The sequence below is a fragment of the Oenanthe melanoleuca genome, chromosome 5 (genome assembly GCF_029582105.1).
Source record: "Oenanthe melanoleuca isolate GR-GAL-2019-014 chromosome 5, OMel1.0, whole genome shotgun sequence".
NCBI classification, from domain to species: Eukaryota; Metazoa; Chordata; class Aves; order Passeriformes; family Muscicapidae; genus Oenanthe; species Oenanthe melanoleuca.
Window position 1 is genome coordinate 39,402,026 of NC_079339.1, and position 19,421 is coordinate 39,421,446.

General features: G+C 45.7%; 1 protein-coding gene across 1 annotated transcript; it reads left to right on the top strand.

The window, feature by feature from the left end:
* The first annotated feature begins 957 nt into the window (after positions 1-957).
* VASH1 (vasohibin 1) lies at positions 958-15,810 on the top strand. The gene is made up of 7 exons (XM_056493006.1): positions 958-1,474; positions 5,907-5,995; positions 7,060-7,116; positions 8,177-8,251; positions 9,228-9,609; positions 10,018-10,130; positions 10,724-15,810. Exons 1-7 carry the CDS (start codon positions 1,214-1,216, stop codon positions 10,794-10,796), a joined length of 1,050 nt encoding a protein of 349 aa, XP_056348981.1. The 5' UTR covers positions 958-1,213; the 3' UTR covers positions 10,797-15,810.
* The last annotated feature ends 3,611 nt before the right edge of the window (positions 15,811-19,421 follow it).

Sequence of the window (19,421 nt, forward strand, 5' to 3'; positions counted from 1 at the left end):
TTTATTGGTGTAATTTGTGCACATTTAAGTACTTGGTGTTTAAATTACATAATACTTCTGCGTTAGAGGTTTCAACATGAATTAATACTAAAGGATGATGAGAAAACACAGCCACTAGTCCTGTCTGTGGCGAGGCACAGCCTGGCTCTTACAGGTGAGGACACAGCCAGTGTAGCAGGTACACACTGGAGAACAGGCTTACAAATCTCCTGCAGCATGTGGAGAACCTCCCGTGGGAGCTCACACTTCTCAGCACTACAAGAGAGCTGAAACAAAACCAGACGATGTAGCAGAGCAAAACACTCGGTGTTTCACTTAGGGTGCATCTCCAGACCTTAGGTGCGGTGTATTTTGCTTCTTTCCTGGCGGGCCCCTCCCTTGAGGGGGTCGGGCTGTATGCAGCACAGCCCTAGATAAGCGGCGCGGTTCCACAAGAGCCCGTTCTTCACCATTTGTTTGGGCCACAGGAGCATCCAAATACGCTCTCCACCCAACACTGCTTCCTACCTGGAAAGCTCATCCCAGCTCTTCCTCTCCTCACAGCTATGTCAACACGGGTACCTGCCCTGGCTCCCAGCAGTGCTTTATCGCTGCGGGGCCGCCCCGCAGCCCGAGCGCAGAGCCCGCTCGCCCGCCCCTGCCCCTCACGGCGACCCTTCAGCACCGCTCCGTGACCCCACCCCAGCCCAGCCCAGCCCCAGGGCCGGCTCCCACGCTCCCGCCTCGCCCCCTTATCGCCGGCCGCAGCCGCCCCCCTTATCGCCCGTATCCGCTTATCGCCCGAGGGCAGCGGCAGCCCGGCGGTGGGCTGTGGGCGCTGGCTGAGGCCCGGCCCAGGGCGGAGCGGGCGGAGGGAGCGGCACCGGCCCTGCCCGGCCCCGCCCCGCGCGGCTTTGTTCCCTCACGCAGACCCGCCCGGGAGGCGGCGCGGCGGGGGCGCCCCGGGCAGCCCCGCCCCGCCCCGCGCGGTGCCCGCCGTCACTGCCGCGGGCGCTCGGGCCGCCGGCGCCTCCCCCGCCCGGCGGCGGCCTGATGCGGCACCCGGCACCGCCCCGCCCGGCTCTCTCTGCCCTTCTCGCGGCGAGCCCTCCGCTCTGATATCCCCGGGGGCGCGGCGGGGGCGGTGACGCCCCGTGCCCGGAGCGCCGGCCATGCGGGGCGCGGCCCCCGGCGGCCCGGCGGCGGGCGGCAGGCGCTGAGTGCGGGCGCGGCGATGCCGATGCCGGGAGGCGGCGGGGCCGCGGCGGCCGGGCAGCCCCCGAACGGCGAGGCGGCGGCGCCGCGGGACGAGGAGCAGCAGGAGGAGGAGGGCGACGAGGATCTTCGCGACGGCGGCGTCCCCTTCTTCGTCAACCGCGGCGGGCTGCCCGTGGATGAGCCCACCTGGGAGCGGATGTGGCGGCATGTGGGCAGGATCCACCCCGACGGGGACCGGGTGGCGCAGAGGATCCGGGGCGCCGCCGACCTGCCCAAGGTGAGACCCCCCAGCCCGGGGCTGGCGCGGCTCGGGGTCCCGGCGGAACGGGGCGGGCGAAGGGAACGGGGAGACGGCGGCATCCCGCTGGGAGGAGGCGCCCGCCTGGCCCCTTAGGAGCCCGGTCTCCCCGGCTCGGGAGTGATCCCTGGGAATAACGGGCCCCGGGACTGCTCGTGCCGGAAGCAAAGCCACGCTCTAACTCGGAGTCTGAGCGTGTCTGCGGGTCTCTGCCCTGCCTGGGGCGCCAGCAGAACCCTCTTCTTCTGCGGCCTTGCTGGGAAACGGACTTCAGGTAGCTGATGTGGGAGCAGTCTGGAGAGGGAGGGGGAATGGGCAGTGCCTAAAGACTGGATAAATGATGAAAAGATGAGGAGAGTTAAATTTAGACGAGTACAAATTCTTGAGGTGGGAGATTGAGACAGGCGGAGTTGAGCCTTTGAACCTGAAGAAATTAGATTTGGGTACAGTCTCCCACACCAGAAGGCATTCTGGAACACAACTGTATCTGTCAAAAAAGACTTTTGATGCCAAGTGTTTTAAGAGGAGTTAGCAAACACTTGCAGAGCTTATTGCTGGCGTAGGGTCAGATGTGATTTCCGAGCATGTTCCTGGCCTTGCTGCAGAGAACTCTACGAAAAGAGGAACCACTGACAATCTCACTGAGCTTTGTGCTGTACTGAAACATTTGAATGTGAATTCTTGTGATTGTTGCTATCTGTATTGCATCTCAGCTGGAGAAAAATCTCTCCCTTTTATTGTCATACTGTGAACAAAAGACACTGCAAACATTTGGTATATCACTCCACTGGTGGGTTGTAAGAGTCTTCCCATCACTCTAGTAGAGAAAATTCAGATACAAAAAAACTGAGCTTTTTCATCTCAGGCTTTTTTAGCAAGGACTTACCTCCTTGGGAAGGTAATTTGAAGTATGGAAGAACATGCTATTATATGGTGCACAGACAATCCATACTGCTTTCCATGAGGAATTCTGGAGAACCATGTGATGCAACATCCTTTGTGCAGTAAAGAGTCATAGGCATCTGTGGCAGCAACTGGAACAAATCCTGAGTCCTGATTACAACCCCTATTCTAACTCCATTAGACTTTTCCTTCCTTTTCAGATTTCCTTCCTTTCCTCTGACTTTGTCCTGAGCCTAGGTGAAGGCTGAAAACATGTTTCAGATCAGTCAAAATACACACTACCTAATTTCCGAACCATAAGGACTTATTTGGCCAAAAAAGGTGAGGGAAATGGAAGAAAGAAGCTGACAAACAAGACTCCAGTATATGACAGGGGGGATAGTACAGTGTTCAGTCCCTTGTTTTGATCTTATGTGAAGAGCTTCCACTGTTCTCACTGTATAGTCTTCATCCAAGAGGGTTACAGTTAGGGAACACAAGTGGTCTGAGCTCTTGCAATAAGAGGCAAAATTTGGCTGTTTTGTTTTGGGGGTTGTTGAGGGGTTTTGTGCATCTGCTAGCACCCCTGGGAAATAGATCTATAAACTTATTCAGCACTCTGCCATCTGAGATCCCATTCCCAAACTCACTGAGCATACAGCTGGGAGGACACTGGAATTCAGGAAACTGCAAGCTCTGTTTCCTTAGCTCCTTCTCCCCTGTAGGGATGTATTTTTTTATTTTCTTTTCTTTGGCTGCTTATTGCCACCTGTCTCCTTGCCATCAAGTTTTTTTGAAAGGCTGGTGCAACAGATGAGAATGAGGGCAGTAAGTGTACTCTGCAAGGCTAGCTCCTTTGAAAAGCCAGGTTCTCTCCATGTACTGTAGGGTGAATTGTCCTTTTTAGGCGTTGGGAATGGGACAGTGACTTTCCTACTCCAAAATTTTGGCCATGGATTGTAGCCGTCATTGGGTGTTGGGGGAAATAACTCTCAAAAAAGTGGTCAATAAACTAAAATACAATAAAATGATGGCTGCAGGAGGCTGTGATTAGACACATGTTTACAGATCAGCTTGAGGGGCTGTGTCTCTCACTGGGGTCTGAGAGCTCCCCTAGTCCCTCTTTCATTTCAGGAGACTTGGGGTGAGTGGGCATCAAGTGAGCAGGCTTGGGAGTGCCACTCTCCTGTAGGTTGTGTTCTTTCCAGCAACAGGGTGGGGTATTGCCTTGCTTCAAGCTGCTGGAACCATCAAATGGCTCCTTGCTGGAAGTACAAAGTGATGTGTGCTTGGCTCATAAAGAAATTATGGATTTTAAATGAGATGGTTATGAGGGCAAAGACAGGAAGAGTTGCATCTAATGGATTCAGACTGAGAGAACCAGAAAAAAATAATCTGTTTTTTTCATTTAGGCTCTCAAGCAAGGCTGATATTGCTCCTGTGTTATTTGCAGAAGGAAGAGTGGGGAGATGCTTGGATACACATAAGTGCCATAAAAGAAACTGTTGCTAAACCAGGCTGGCCAGAAGAGCGCCTCTGTGATTCCGATAAGGGTGGAGCTTTGCCTGTGCCTCGCTCCCATCTGCCTCTCACACAGCATGGCCCACTTAGTGTATGAAAATATTGGTTCTTCTTAGGATCCCCTTTCTAAAATGCATCTATTCCCAGTCCCATGCATATAGACAGCCTGCCAGGGTACATGAATCTAGGAGTGGGGTGATGCAGCTGCTCCACACAAGTGATGAAGGATCAAGGGTGTGTTCATTTGGTCTGCTGAGCCTGGCAGAGGTTATATACTTTAGGAAATCTGGGCTCTCTTCCTTGCTTTCTCTCCAGCTTTCAGAATAGCTAAAGGGAAGTCAAAATAGATCTGATTGCCTATCTTTTTTGTTAAAAATAAATTCCTCTCTGCTTTCTGAAGGACTGTGAAAATACCTAATATTTATAGCTCTTTTGAGATGTGCAGTGTATGATGCTGGGGAATAAAAAAGTGTAAGGATCTCTCATCCTGTCAGTGTGGAATTGAGGGATGGAGACCTTATTCCTTTCCTTCTGCTTCTATTGCCCTATTAAAATGCTATAGACTTGATGCAAAAAGAAACTGTAGCCCAGTCTGGGCTGCAGGCCCAGATCTGGGAGAGAGCACAGTGTACTTTCATCAGTTTAATTACTTGAGGTGCAGGAGGCTCTTCCACATTAACTAGTCCCCTGCTGAACTGATTGCCATTGTGCTGCCTCAGTGTTACACAGTCCTTTCAGGAAAAGGAGATCTGGGGGTTTATACTAGTAAAGGGAGGAGGAACTACCCAGAATCATTAGTCTGTGCTGTCAACACGCACTTAATCTGTCTGTCTCCTCAAAATCATGAAAGCCTCCATGCTGAAGAAATGAAACAAAGTTAAATAGTCAGCCTGCCCTGATTTTTACCTCTTTCCTTGTTTCTGCCTGGAAATTATTTCCTGTGAGTCAGTGTGTCACCTCACAGCATCCAAACTGACTCAGCTCATGCATTTCCAGAGATGGCTCCATTCCTGTGCCACTCTCTGGAGCCTTCCCTGCTCCTGCTGCAGCTGAACAAACCCAGTTTCACATCTGCTTCCACCGTGCCTGTGCTGCCCCTTGTGAATGAGGCAGCCACTGCCTCTGCTTGATGGGGGAGGCAGCACCAGCCCATCCCAAGGTTCAGCAGTCTCTAGTCCTTGTACCGTGGGGGAGCACAGGCAGAGTGCAACCGTGTGGCAAGCCAGCACAGGGAACTGATCTGGCTGAAAACTACCCATGCTTGCTGGCTCAGCTTTCAGCTGCTCAGGTGCCTGATCTTGTTCACCAGATCTGTTGGTCACTTGTACCAACACAGGACAGAAGAAGGAGGTATATGAAAAAGAATGGCCACAGAAATATGTGTGAAGGGCACACTAAGTACCACTGGCTACAAAACCATGTCCAGCAGAGGCAGTTGTCCACAGCAGAGTGGAAGGCTCAAAGGAAGAAAAGGCTCTGACTCACTCTTTCATAGCTGTGGATAGGCCAGCTCTGGGGAAGTCTGAGGAGGAACTGAAATGTTAAAAGCCAAACAGCTGAGAAAAGATGCAGTCTGATATTAACAAGGTGCATGCAAGGCATGAGCTATCCTTCCGAGAGAAAATATTAGGCTGCTTCTCAAAGCCTGCCAGTCATCCCAAACTTGTGTCTTCTTTTTATCTGTCCTGTGGACAGGTCCCTTCTCTTTACTTAGACACATTTTCTCAGCTGCTGACAAGACTACAGTTATCCCCTGTGGAGCAAATAGTGAAAATGGTGAGGAAAATCTGACTGGACCCATAAGGCTGAGGCCTCAGAATGGGACAGCAGTCTGAACGGTGAACATCCAGAAGTCATTCTCTGACCATGTAATTCAAAACACCAGACACTGCAGGGCAGGGAGTCATGCTGTCAAGCCTATGTCCTAGTCAGTGCCAACTCATCTGAAATGCCAGGAAGCAGTGAAGGACCTTGGAAGTAGTGATTTATGTTCTGCTCCTCATTTCAGATTCCCATACCAAGTGTGCCTGTGTTCCAGCCGTCCACCCCCATCCCTGAGCGCCTGGAAGCTGTACAGCGCTACATCAGGGAGCTTCAGTATCCTTTGCTATTACCCTACTCACTGGTGTGATAACCCTGGAAGAAAGAGCAAGAGGACTTTCTTTCCCTGTGGCAAACAGAAAAACTCCTTCTGTTGTAGCTGGAGGAGAAGCGACACTTGTTCCCTGAAAAGAGGAAGCTGGACTTGGGACGATGTTTTTTTTGCTGCTCCATTTCTTTTCCTTTTTTGCCCAAGTTACCTTCTGGTTGTGTTCATTGCATGTAACAAATGGGCATGTTGTCAAAGGCCTTTCCCCACTACCCACTCTTCTAGGTCAGGGGCTTTACAGTGATATTTCATTAAAAAACACACATATCTGAGATCCTGACAGCCAGGTGTCTGATATACTACAAACTGCACCACCTCATTGTTAAGGGTGGGTGAGTTGTGGTGCTGGGCAAACCTTCTCAGGTCATCCTCCTCAATCACTCCTCTATCTAAACAACACTCAGCCACCCTGCTTTTGTGTATCTGCTGCCCCTTTATATGCAGAGCTGCCTGTGTGGCTGTGTTCTGGGAAAGAGAGTTCTCCATTCCTGTTGTGCTGGAGAGCAATATGCCATGCAAACACAGTCTAATCTCATTGATGAGATACAGATCTAGCTCTGGCTTCAGTTCTAATTCAAGGTAAGAAGGCTGACCTTTTGGCATCTTTCACCCATCCAGGGTGGTTGTGCTCTGGATTGGATCCCTGTCAATCTTGGAATAAAGTACCATGAATGTTTCATTGCTCCATTATTATGTGCAGATTGGAGCAGGAAGAGATTTATCAAACTATTCTGCCCTGATAATTGGAAAGCTGAGCAGAGCATGTGCTGTCAGCATGAATCTTTGGGAATTGGAGTGGAAACCTGTATGTGGGTATGAGGAAGAGAAGAATTGACAAGGAAATACAGTGGAAGTAAGGAGGAATTATAAATGGGAGAAAATGCAGGATGCTGCTACATTTGTGGGATCATGACTTTGCTGTGAGAATAGTAAATAATGTGAAAGTCCTTCACACAGGTTTTCTTCAAACTCTACTTTTCAAGCTGCCAAGCCCTTAACTTCTTGCTTCCAGGTACAATCACACTGGGACACAATTCTTTGAGATTAAGAAGAGCAGACCTCTGACTGGGTAAGTGCTGGCAGCCTCTATAGCATTTAATCCTTTCTTTGTTGTTGGAGTCCTGCTATACACACTGCTTTTTCTCCATCCCATGCCCAGGGTCTAGTGGCACTCAGGGCTTTCAGTACTGCAGCTGCATGCTGCCTTGGGTAACTTTGTTGTCTGTTACCTGGGGCATAGCTGGGCAAAGCTGTGTCTGGTCTTCCTCAAGAAAGAGAGTAGGGGCTTTCTTGTCATGAATCAGTAAATCCAGTAAACCAAAGATAATGTATTGCAAAAATGTGCATATTCTGCCTGCTTCTAATTGGAATGTAATTATATGAACTTCTGAGGGAATCTGAAATTAGGTCCTGGTCTACAAAAGCTTTGTGAAAGCCAAGTATCTTTACAGATCTGACTTAATAGCTCCTGTGAGTGCCTCTGCAGAATCCAGGCTCACTAAGCTTTTGGTGACTCACACTTTGAACGAGAAAGGGTATTCTCCTCATCGCAGATTTTGGGAACTGCTGTGTCCCAGAAGTTCCTGGCAATAAGCACCTGATGTTCATTGACTCACTTGAAGAACATATGGAGAATCTCCCAAGACTGGCTTCTTACTGTTGGTCTAGTCCATAGGTTTATGTAAGTCTAATGCCTTGTTTTGTAACCAGTCCAATGTCTCCTCCATGGTACTCACTGAACAGAGACTAGGGTTAATGCCAGAGAAGAAGGCTTTATAGTCTTGAGCCTTGTGTGGCAAACCCTGCTGGCTTTTGGTCATTTGAGGGTTTTACTTGTGGACACATTGGTGCTGTGATGTCCCTGAGAACCCAGGCTGGCCAGTAAGCAGTTTTGCTGCAACCCACTGAAGTGAATTCCTTGGAAGCAACAACAGCATGTGGCAGAGACCTGGTTTGGATTTAATATCTTCTTAAAGAAGATACTTTGTTCTGTTCCCTATCCTCTGTGGGCCACCCTCTCTCCTGGAAACCTACCTTACAAATATAGTGCAAAAGGGCTGAACTGGCCACATTGCATAGCAAAAGCCCTCTAACTTTCGTCCTCATCTTTCCCTTGTCCCACTCTGCAGGCTGATGGACCTGGCCAAAGAAATGACCAAAGAGGCCCTGCCAATTAAATGCCTGGAAGCTGTGATCCTGGGAATGTATCCTTTCCTCTTGGAGTTGTGCATGTCTGCCCATCCTTGTGTTTCTGCTCTGCTCTCTTGCTTGTGATGCTTTGAGGGTAGTGATAATACCAGCACCAACCCACATTCCTCTTTTTTTCCTCCCCAGTTCTCCCACAAAACCCCACCAATAAAATCCAAATCCAAGCAATTCTCTAAAGTATCAGAACTAGTCCTTTGGAGTTGCTTCTCCTTCACCAAGAAGGGTGCTGCTGCCCTGGTCACCCGTATAAGATTGTAAAAAATAAAAGAACATCTAATGAGGAGCAAAAACACTACATTTAGGTCAGGAAATCCTTTGTGGATAGCATTGTTCCCCTACTGCCTGCATGTGTTCTGCATTAAAATAACTTACAGGTCCTCCCCAACTTCTAATTACGGTGTATGTCATTTACTAGCTTAGGCAATACCTTTATTAGTTCTAGAAGTGTGTTATCTTTAAATACACATCTTTCCTAGCTATCTTCCAGGTTTAGTTTGTGGTATTTGGGCTATAGGTTCTTCATGCACTTGGAGGGGCACAGATAGTGAGTGAATGGTTCAAAAGTGGAGGTTGATGAGTTTTTATCCCGAAGGTGTATGAAACAATAGCTAGGGAAACAGATTAAAACAAACCGAGAAATAATGCTGCAGTGTTAACAGTTTGGGAGCTTTGGAATACAGTACACTTAAGGTGCTAGCATTGCAACTTTTGCATCAGAGAACTGCCTCAAAAATAACTTCTCTTTGTTGATTGTCTCCTTGAAGAGGTCAAGTCTGTTTTCCCTATAAGCCAGATGAAATTAGGGCATCCTGCAATGAGCTGGTCTCTTGACCTGGTGAACAAATCCTGCCTATGTGATGCCTGAATCAATGGGGAGTCTGCTAAGCAGGCTGGGAGGGTCTGGAGCAGGTAGGACGTGTCTTGTCAGGAAACTGTTACAATGGTTATTTCCTGAGTAGCGGCTGCTGTCAGTTACCTCACCAACAACATGACCACACTGGACCGTTTTCCCATCAGCTTCAAAACCCACTTCTCAGGGAACTACTTCCGACACATCGTGCTGGGGGTGAACTTTGGCGGCCGCTATGGGGCACTGGGCATCAGCCGACGCGAGGAGCTGATGTACAAAGCACCTGTCTTCCGCACACTGAGCGAGCTCATCTTTGACTTTGAGGAGGCCTATCGCCGCTGCTGGCACACGCTGAAAAAGGTGAAGCTGGGCCACTGTGTGTCCCACGACCCACACAGTGTGGAGCAGATCGAGTGGAAGCGCTCCATCCTGGATCTAGACAAGCTGAGCCGTGAAGACTTCCGCAAAGAGCTTGAGAGACACGCCCGTGATATGAGGCTGAAGGTAAGCAGCAAGGATGGAGGAACTCATGGCCACACTCAGTGTCTTGCCTGGCTGCTGCTGTTCTGAGGGAATGAAGTGACAGGAAACTCTCCTAGATGTGTGGAGTAGAAAGTGAATCGGAGGCTGGGGCCTCTTTCTTGCTGAATACCACCCCACTATATACAGGCTGGTCTCCTAATGGATGCTCATGCAGTGCTGCAGCTGTGATTAAGTTGGACTGTATACAGTCCTTGGAGCCATAGCTGTCACTGTAACTTGTTTTTTCTGGCTTTTGCATTTTCGATGCACTTGTCTTGTCTTTTTGTCTTTTTTTTCCCATATAATAAATCATTGTTAATTTTTGTGGGTTTTGCTATTACTCATATTGGTTTTCTGCTCATATAGCTCTTAATTTCATTTTTCTGGCAGATTGGGAAAGGAACTGGACCACCATCTCCCACCAAGGACAGAAAGAAAGATGTCTCCTCCCCACAAAGAGGTCAGGCCAGCCCCCATAGGCGAAACAGCCGAGGGGACCGACGGTGAGTGGGGCTGCTGGGCAGGAGACCTATCTAAAACATCTGTTTTACTCAGACTCCACATTGCTGTTTGGATTTGGATCCTTCTCATGTCCTACTGGGTTTCTTTAGAAGTGTATATTTCTCTGACCTGCAACAGCATTCTTCCCTAGTCAGTACCACTGTGAGTTTATCATTGCTTAGGGAATTGAGGGGACAGCTGGGTTTTTTTTGCTTGCCTGTTTTGGCAGGGAGGAGGAAGGCAGCTCAAACAGACAGTGATGTTGGTAGCAGACTTTTAATCTTATGCATGGGTCTGAGCTCTGGTGTCTCACAGACTTGTGCCTCAAAGAGATTCCAAAAATTACTCTGCTGTCTGCACGAGTATTTTCCTGATAATAACCTGGAGTTCCAGAGTGGACCTCCTACTTCCTAACTTTTATTCTGTTCTGTTGAGATCATGGGGAGAATTACTGGAGGCTGCAGAATAGTCCTGTCCTCAGTAGCACAGGACCAATCTGAAGCTCTGTGTATCTTTTCCTGTGCTGCCATCTCTATGTGCAGCATCACCTGACTGAGAACAGTTTCTGAAGAGTTGTTACCCTCTTTGCTCACAGGCCATCTGGTGAGAAGAAGCCTGCTGATTCCAAAGCCATGCCAGACCTCAACGGGTACCAGATCCGGGTGTGAAGAGAGCTGTGCCTTGTGTGCCTGGCTCCATGGACTTTTTGCTGGCCACAGTTGGGACCTGGATCCACCTGCAGTGATTCTGACAAATGGGACAGGGGAGTGGGAGCAAAAGAGTGCTGATTTTCCCAGGTACTTACTAGTGGGCCAGTCCCAGAGCTGGATCCCATGGGTCCCAGAGGATTCGCCTGCCTGTTTCTGGGAGAGGTGACCATCTTAATTCACTTAAGTATTTTTAAAAAAAAAAAGAAAAAGAAAAAAAAAAAAAAAGAAAAGGAAAAAGATCTGTACATTACTGGGTGTTTGCTTCAGGAAGAATATTAAGTGAGTGGGGTCAGTGGACTTGCTATCTTTGCCTTGACAGCAAGTAGATGAAACATTCTTGTCAACAGTACTTCTTTCCTGTCTGCACAGAAGTCTTCAACCCCTGCAAGGCCTGCAGGGCTGTGGGAGAAGTGATGCTGGAATTGGATGGCCCCTGAATCTTGTACAAAAACTCCTGGTTTTGTCATTATGAACACTTTGTTTATCATCATCTCTCTTGTGAGAGATAGGTCTGAATTTGCTCAGCCTGATTTATTGACCATACAAAGTCTTCTCATCCAGAAAAAACACATCTAGTATGTTTAGTCCTGGCTGTTTCAAAGCACTTCATTGTCTCTGAAGGGGTACACAGTGGAATGGTGGTGAACTGTTGCTGTACGTCCTTTGGTGATTGAGTGGATCAGGATATGCGTATACCACTGCTACATGAAAACAGGCACAGAGACCTCAATTATTCCAGCAATGGAGATGGGGCAGATGGGGGCTGGTGGAAAACCTGAACTTCCTATTGTCTCTTCATCAGCATTCTCTCTATCAGCTTCTAGTGGCTGCTACTCAGAAAGCTTGTGGCAGGCACTTCAGTCACTGAGGTACAAGTTTTAAGAGTAAATAGTTCAAGAAGGATGTAATGTGAAAAGGTTTTACAAGCATTTTTTCCTTTCCACAAGGCTCTTGCTCCTTCCTCCCTGTAGTGTTAGTAACAGAGTTATATACACCTGTTTGTGAGAAGTCTGCTGGAGGAAATTGCAGCTGCTTTCCTGACAGCTCACCCTGGAGCCTCCTGAAAGCAGTTCCCCACCCCAGTGCCAGAGCTGTGCTTGTGTTCTGGCTCTTTGGATAGCTGCAGTATTTAACAGCACTGCTTACACTAACCTTCCCCAAAGGACTGGGCTGGTTCTTTCTGCCACTTGTGGCCTTGACTTCCTATTCTTCTTTTGGGGGAGTGTTGTACAGCTGATTAAGCAGTGTAATGCATGTCAGAAATCTGGAGTGTTGTCAGACCTCTCTGTTTGAGGCCTAGGGCATGAAAACAGTGGGATTTCCAGAAGTTAGAACAGCATGGAACTAGGGGATGCAAAAACTGAGATTGAAAGTGGGAGTATCCTGGAGAGAAAAAGTCTTGTTTTATCACAGCACTGATAAGGAGCTAAACTTTCTGAAATACCACATATTTAATTTTGTTAGAACCGGGCTTATTCTTTCCTTTCTTTGTTGGAAACACGATGGAGCTTAGCTCTACTACTTTCTTTGTTGCAGTATTCCTGTGCCACATCCTCATAATGAGTAGAGCTATTTTGGTGGCAGAGAATGGATTCTTAACCCCAAACAAATCAGCTCTTCTGCCTAGTTAAAGCAGTTAATCCTCGAAGCACCACCCACAAGCTATTTAACTCACGCCTTACAGGTTCCTAATTGTACATCCTTAACTGTGATGTAACTTGCAAGGTATATCCATACCACTGCAGTCAGTCCTTCCAATCTCTATTTGTAGTCTGTTTTCTGCTGTGCTGAAAACATAGCCAGGAGGAAAATCTGTAAGAAGGTGTCAGAACTTGCTGCTGAGCCAAGAGAAGGTTAATCCAGAGGAGGATGCCAGTTTCCACAGTGCAGTGCAACACCTGTCCACTTCCTTATATTCCAGCTACATGCAACAATTGAAGTCAACAGCAGCAGTGAGCCAAGCACCTAATTGAATGTGTCCTCTGGTCATTTTTGTGTGGCTGTAAATTACCATATTTAGTGCCTGGATGCTAACGATGACGTTAGCTGTAAAGGCACCACAGTTACTCGTAAATAACATGGGCCACTCGGAAGCCACAAACTGCCTTTGCATAATGTTTGCTATGCAGCAGACTGAAAGTTCAGATGCCACTGTGAATCATAGGATAAATACAAGCAGCAGTCAGCAAGGGAAAACTGGCTGTCAGGTTTTATTAAAGTGGATGAAATCCAGAATTTTTTAAAAATTATAAAAGATGCCTAGAATGCATCTTCACCATAACTTTGTTTAATCGACTGGTTAGTTATTTCAGAGTAACTGGAGAGCTTTTGAGAGTAATTACTATTTAGTACAGAGAACATGGAATAACTGGACAGACCTGAGCTTTTTTAGATGGAAAGGGGAAATGTGGGGGTAGGAGGAAGACTTTACAACAGATGAGACAAATGAGGGGTCAGCTGCAAGTTAATGTTTTCTTGAGAGCAGGGCAACAGGGGCGTTCAGCAGTGTTAGATCATCAAGGCAGAATGGCTTAAAACAAAATGCTTGTTTGACTTTGTAATTAAGTGCTTTCCTGCAGGATGTAACTGAGGCCAGTAGCTTAGAAAACCAAAGGAAATGGATGTTTAAGATATGAATGACAGGTAGAGTTCAAGGTCTCTTAATCCTCAGCTGCAGCTAGATAAGAACATCCTCTTTCAAGATTTAGTTGTACAATTATATATGTTAGGAAGTATTTAATTCTTTGCTTGTATCAAACATTGATTAACTTCTCAAGGTGGACACAGGAAGAGACAAATGCACTTGGCTAGGGTTACTATACTTCTACTGTGTTTCTCTGTGTTGTAGAATTCCTGCTGTAGAACTCCTGCTCCTTACTGTTTCTGTATCTCCAGTTTAGCAGATGGTACAAGAAACTGGAAAAGGACCATAGAGTTCTCCCCTTCTTGCTCTTGCTCCCCCCATATTTGTAACAGGATGAATCACTTCAATACAAAGCTTTGTTTCCTTCCTAACAAACAAGACTACATTCTTCCATGTCAGAGAGGATTAATGCAATCTAGCTTTATGCTGTAAGAAACCTTAGGGTACAGTGCAAGACAAACTTTAGCACTTAACTTCTTTCCTCCCCCATCTACTTGCTCTGGTTTCTGGTCTGTCTGCCTTTAACCATAAGGAAAAAAGGTTGGTGATGAGAGTCTTTTTCACTTCTGCAGGCTTTAGAGCTACAGAGGAGGAAGGACAATGTAACTCATACTCCTTTAGTGCCTGCAGAACAAGGAAGATGGGTCTCAAGGAGTCCTATTAATTTTTTAATATTAAATATTAATAGGGTCGCTCATGTAGCTCTGTGATGTAAATTTCAGTGTTCAGTAGGTGTCACCTGATGTCTGTTCTGCAGTACAAGTCCTGTGAACTCTGGAAAGGAGCCTTGTTCATACACTAGGAATGGATAGACACTGCCTGAGTTGTATGTAAAGCTGAGGTGAGCTTTGAAAGACTTCAACAAATGCTGACCTATTACTGGCAAAACTATTCTAAATGTAATGCAAACTTTGAAATAAGAGCCCCTCTTTATACTTTTATGTAGGTAGATAAGTCCCTTGATACCTGGCCAACAGGAGATTTTTAATGGGCAGATTCATTAGTGAGCAAAATTTTGTGCTACAGCATCACTCTGATACAAACTTTGTATATTAAAGAGCAGGGTTGGGTGTCCATCAGTGTGACACACTAGCCTTTTTTTTTTAACTGGTAGAAGCTAAAGGAGTCATTAAGAACGTGAGGTGTGTTAGCAAGTGTTTTAGGTGGGAGTGGAGTGGTTTTTTTTTCAGTTACTATTTTACCTGTGGGCCAGGGTATGGGTCAGAACGTAGATTCTATAAGAATAAATGACTCCAGAACTGTACATGTGTTCGTATAGTAGTTGTATTGCTGTTTTCAAATCTGCTTAACACAATGAATTTTAAGTATTTCAGGTGAAAGCCTTAATCAGGTGCCTGCCCTCCCTAAGGTAGGCTCATGTGTGGTGTTCTATAGACTGGAACATGACTGTCCTTAAAAATTCAGAGTTAAAGAAACCGTAACGAACAGAAGCTTCCGTTTGCCAAAGGGCAAGAGTCTGGATTAGATTGGCTTGACCTTGCTCCAGTGGCTTTGGCTAATCACTTTGAGTGGTTGCTTTAGCTACCTGTTTCTTCTGAGTGAAGTATTTCAAGTGGTCCTGATGCTTGAACAGTAGGTATAGGCAGAGGGTGTCCCAGGTGTACTGTGTGTGCAAGGGAAGCTGAAATAACACCACACATTCCAGTGGCCTTGCACTGTTGTCCTGACAACATTTAGACCTGCATTATGGATTTATAATTTTACTTAATAAAGCAAGTGCTATTCTGGCTTGATGTTTGCTCTCCCAGAGCAAGCTGGAGATGACCCCTCTACAGCCAAGCTGAACTCCTTAGGGGAATTTAATTAATTTTTGTGTGTCTTCTGAGCAGTTGTTTACTTGTATCACAACCACTCTTCTTCAGTGGTGCCCTGGCCCTTTCTGCTCAAGAGCAACTCTGTTTAGGCCCAGAAGGCTGCTGAATCCCCCATGATCTCTGCAGAGCAGAGTTTTCCTCCAGGTCAGGGTTGAGATGGTGCTAGTGGGACCAGAGCAGTCCCCTTCCATGCGCATCAGTATTCTACTCCAGCACTGATAGGGTGCTCCAAAATCATTTACATCTTTATCACTGGTACAGCTCAGAACTAAGAAATTGAAAGTTTCTTTCTTTAAGAACAGTATCATGTGTGTCTTTTTGTAATTAATCAGTGTGGTTCTGTTTCTTATGTAGCCAACACAGAATTTTTATTTAGATTTAGTTTTTACTGCACTTCCCATGGCCCTCATGTTGATACTTCTTCCTGCTTCCTTTGACACTTAAGACAATAAAATTCCCTCTGTACTGCTCTCAGCTTGTGCAGAGAAAACAAGTTGTCTGTACTGTCCTTCTTTCTGCTCTAAACTTTCCCATTATATGTCAGCTGAGAACTCAAAGGGACAGCCTTGAGTGATGGTAACAGGCAAATTATCCAAAGATGTCATTTACTTGCTACACTAATGGACATGGAAGAATCCTCATCCTCCTTTAATCATCTGAACAGGTGAGTATGGCTGTGCAGAGAGGCAGTTACCAGAGTAAGTATATATGTGGCTGTTTAGCAAAGATCAGAATTCACATTTTCGTCTTGAATTGCTATCAGTCAGGCTGGATGGGGAAAAAAAATTAAGTGCAGGCAGCATCAAAAATTTCAGTCTTACAATACTGTAACAAACAATACTGTAAGGGTTAATACAAAGCTCTTCTTGCACTGCTCAACTCTTCAATGTACAATTCAGTCTCCCTTCCTGGCCTGAAAGCAATTCTACTCAAAGTCTGTGTTTAGCGACCTTCCAGACTAATGACCTCACCAGGACTTCTCAAGACAAATGCTGGGTTAATAAAGGACAGTCAGCTGCAAGATTCAGTGCAAGGATCCCCAGCAAGGGGATCCAACTTTATTCAGGCTATCATCTTTCAGGCATAACATACCCCTTCTCTCTAAGGAAATGAGTAATAGCTGGGACCAGGGCCAGGATGTAGGCAAGCCTACAGTGTATATAGGAAAGGAATAAACATTCTCTGACCTGTTACTCCAAAGAGAAAGGCACATGTAATAGTCCATCTTAGCCAAGTTAATTATATTAAAAGCTTCTGCCCTGAGGGGAAGTAATTGCACAGTTCTAAATATCTACTTCAGATGCTTGCTTGAAAACACTCTGTGGTCCATGTCTTACAGATTTTGCTTTAAATCAGTAACTCCTCTATCCCCTATGGATTTATAGATCAGGGTCATTGCTAGACAGTGGAGTGAGAACAGCAAAACAGTGAAGTGGCCACAAACCTTCTGCTCCTTCTTACATCAGGCTTTTCCCCTGCTACTGGTTTTTCCCACACTTTTAGGTTTTCAAGTCAGTTAGAGATTATGCTGCTTGGACCTTAAGTGGGAAATCTTTATTGTGGGGAGGATAAACAACGCGTTGAAGCAGAAAACAAAAAACAAAAAAAACCCAAAAAAACAAAAAAACCAAAACCAAAACAAAACAAAAAACCAACCAAACAAAAAAAAATCCTGTTAGTTTTTACACTGAGAGGCCCAAGATTAAAGGCTCTCACATGTCTAAAAGCACACAGAAGTTCATTCATGTGAGAGTGAGATCTGAGCCTTAAGAGTACCATCCATGCAAACACTGCAGGATTATGGGAGGCAAAGGCATATGACATGCTGTGGATAGCAGGCCATTACAGAACTAAATTAACTAGCCAGGTTTGCTTTCCTGGATTATACTTTTATTTTGGCAAAGAGTGAGTGCCATCCTATCTCTAATCTCATTTTAAGAGAGGAAAGGAGGAGAGGAATAACTACAGAATAACTACTGCATTGATCTACTCCCAGTTCAAGAGCAGTTCCAGCTGTGGCCAGCTCCACTGGCCAATAACTGAATTTATATAAGTAGAAGGCTTTGCATCCAGAAAGAAAAGAACAAAAAACTGAATAAAATTGCTAAGGCTTGAAGCCAAGTTTTGGGTTGTTTTTTTTTTTGGTATGGATAAATTAAAGACTGGATGGAACAAATACATCTTTTGTTGTAGCACAAGCCAGTTTCTAGCCTAGTCCTTCTCCCATTTGCCAAACTCTGGCCTTGAAAGCTGCTGTATTTATCTTATCAAAGTTCAAAAAAATTTTCCAGCTATTATATAAGAGCACAACAATGTACATTCTAAATCTGAAAGAAAATAAATAATTTTTTTAATAAATAAAAATAAAAATAGCTTCAAGACTAGAATGACATTTTCAGTGGAAGCTGAAGGACAACTTGCCTTGACAGGAGAAGCTGAACATTTACAGCTGACAAAAGGAGTCAGAGGCATGCCAGCTGTTAAATCTGTCATCTTGGTTATCATTGTAACAGGTGAGTTCTCTTCAGAAACTCAGTATCATACTTAGAAACACAATGCAGTATATTCAATTCAGCACCTGCATTTCAGCATGACAGTGCTATGGGAAGCACTACAGGCCAGGCAGCTACAGTCTGGTAAGAAGCAGGTCACAGCCAGCAATTCAATTAGTCTACACAGCAGGAAGCCTGAAAGGTGATGGTATCCCACTAACACTTGTGTGCTCCCCCTTTAGGTAAGGGTTCACCTGCATTTGGATGACCCATGCAAATTTCTAAACAGTACATCCAATAAATGTTCAATACTGAGTTGGTGGCAATGGGAGCAGATATTGGACTGTAGTAATACCATCATCAACACACCGTTAAGAGCAGGACTCATACCTTGATCTGCTGAGATACTGAACTTCTTAGGACCTCTTGGAGACTCCTCAGAGAAGAGAAACTAAGGTCAAGTGTTCTTGAGTTCTGCTTTCACAAAGCAGGTGGTGTACAGAGCACTAACAATAAATCTGAAACTTGGAGTTTTTTGTTTTATATAACAAGTGTTACTCCCATCTAAGTGTTAGTTTCAGAGCTCCCACTCCTCCCACTTAATTCTTCAAGGGTGAGGAAACCCACTGTCTTACATCTTGACACCATTTAAATGTTGCATTTATAATAAAATTTAGCCCTAGAGAATTCCACCCGTAACTTTTAACTGAAGAAATACAGCTGCAGAAAAAATAAACATCAGTAACTCAGAAACATAACTGGACAGAGCAGTCATGGGAAAACAGCTGCTGGAGAGAGAGCTCATAAGATAAAAGCATGGAGAAAGAAGACCTCAAACAGCAGCCAACTTTCATTTATTAAGAACAGGAAAGAAGCTAGAACAATTATATTGTTTACCAGTCCTCCCATCCCATGTAATTGGGAAAACTGATTATGAAGGGCAACCTCCTGAAGCAACGAACTTAAAACTGAGAAAATGAAGGAAGTCCAATTTCTAACTAAACAGCATAACTAATACAGCCTAGCAGCTGTGGTGCAAACTAAGCTTTTTTTTAGCAAAGATACTTTGTCAAATACTTGATTGCCTCTACAGCTGCACGCTCCTGCAGCTTAGGAGGCTGCTCACAGGAAACGTACACACACTGCCAGTGGTCTCTGGCATCACTTCCCCTAAACAGCACCAGCCTCCCTGAACTCTACATCACTACTAAGGTGATGTAGCTGTTAATTACCTCTGTGACACCGTCCCTTTGTGAGCATTGCAGATACTGCTGTTCTACTTTCATAACCATTTACAGACTGCTCTGTAATCCATCAGAAAACTGTGTTAATGACAACTCATCATGCATTTAGGTCCAGAAGCAGTTCTAAGAGCTACATCTGGAGTCTCAGCTCTGAATCCCATTACAATGCTCATTACCACAGGCTCTGATTTTATCTGTGGGTGTTAATCCTAAAGCATCACAAAACACATTATTTTCCCCCAACATCTATATGCTAGTTACAATTTTAGTTAGGAACTTTCTACCCACCCCACCTCCAAACCTCTCCTATAATCCCACACAGCCAAGTGGCATTCACAGGTCTCCAAGATCCATGTGATATTAACTCC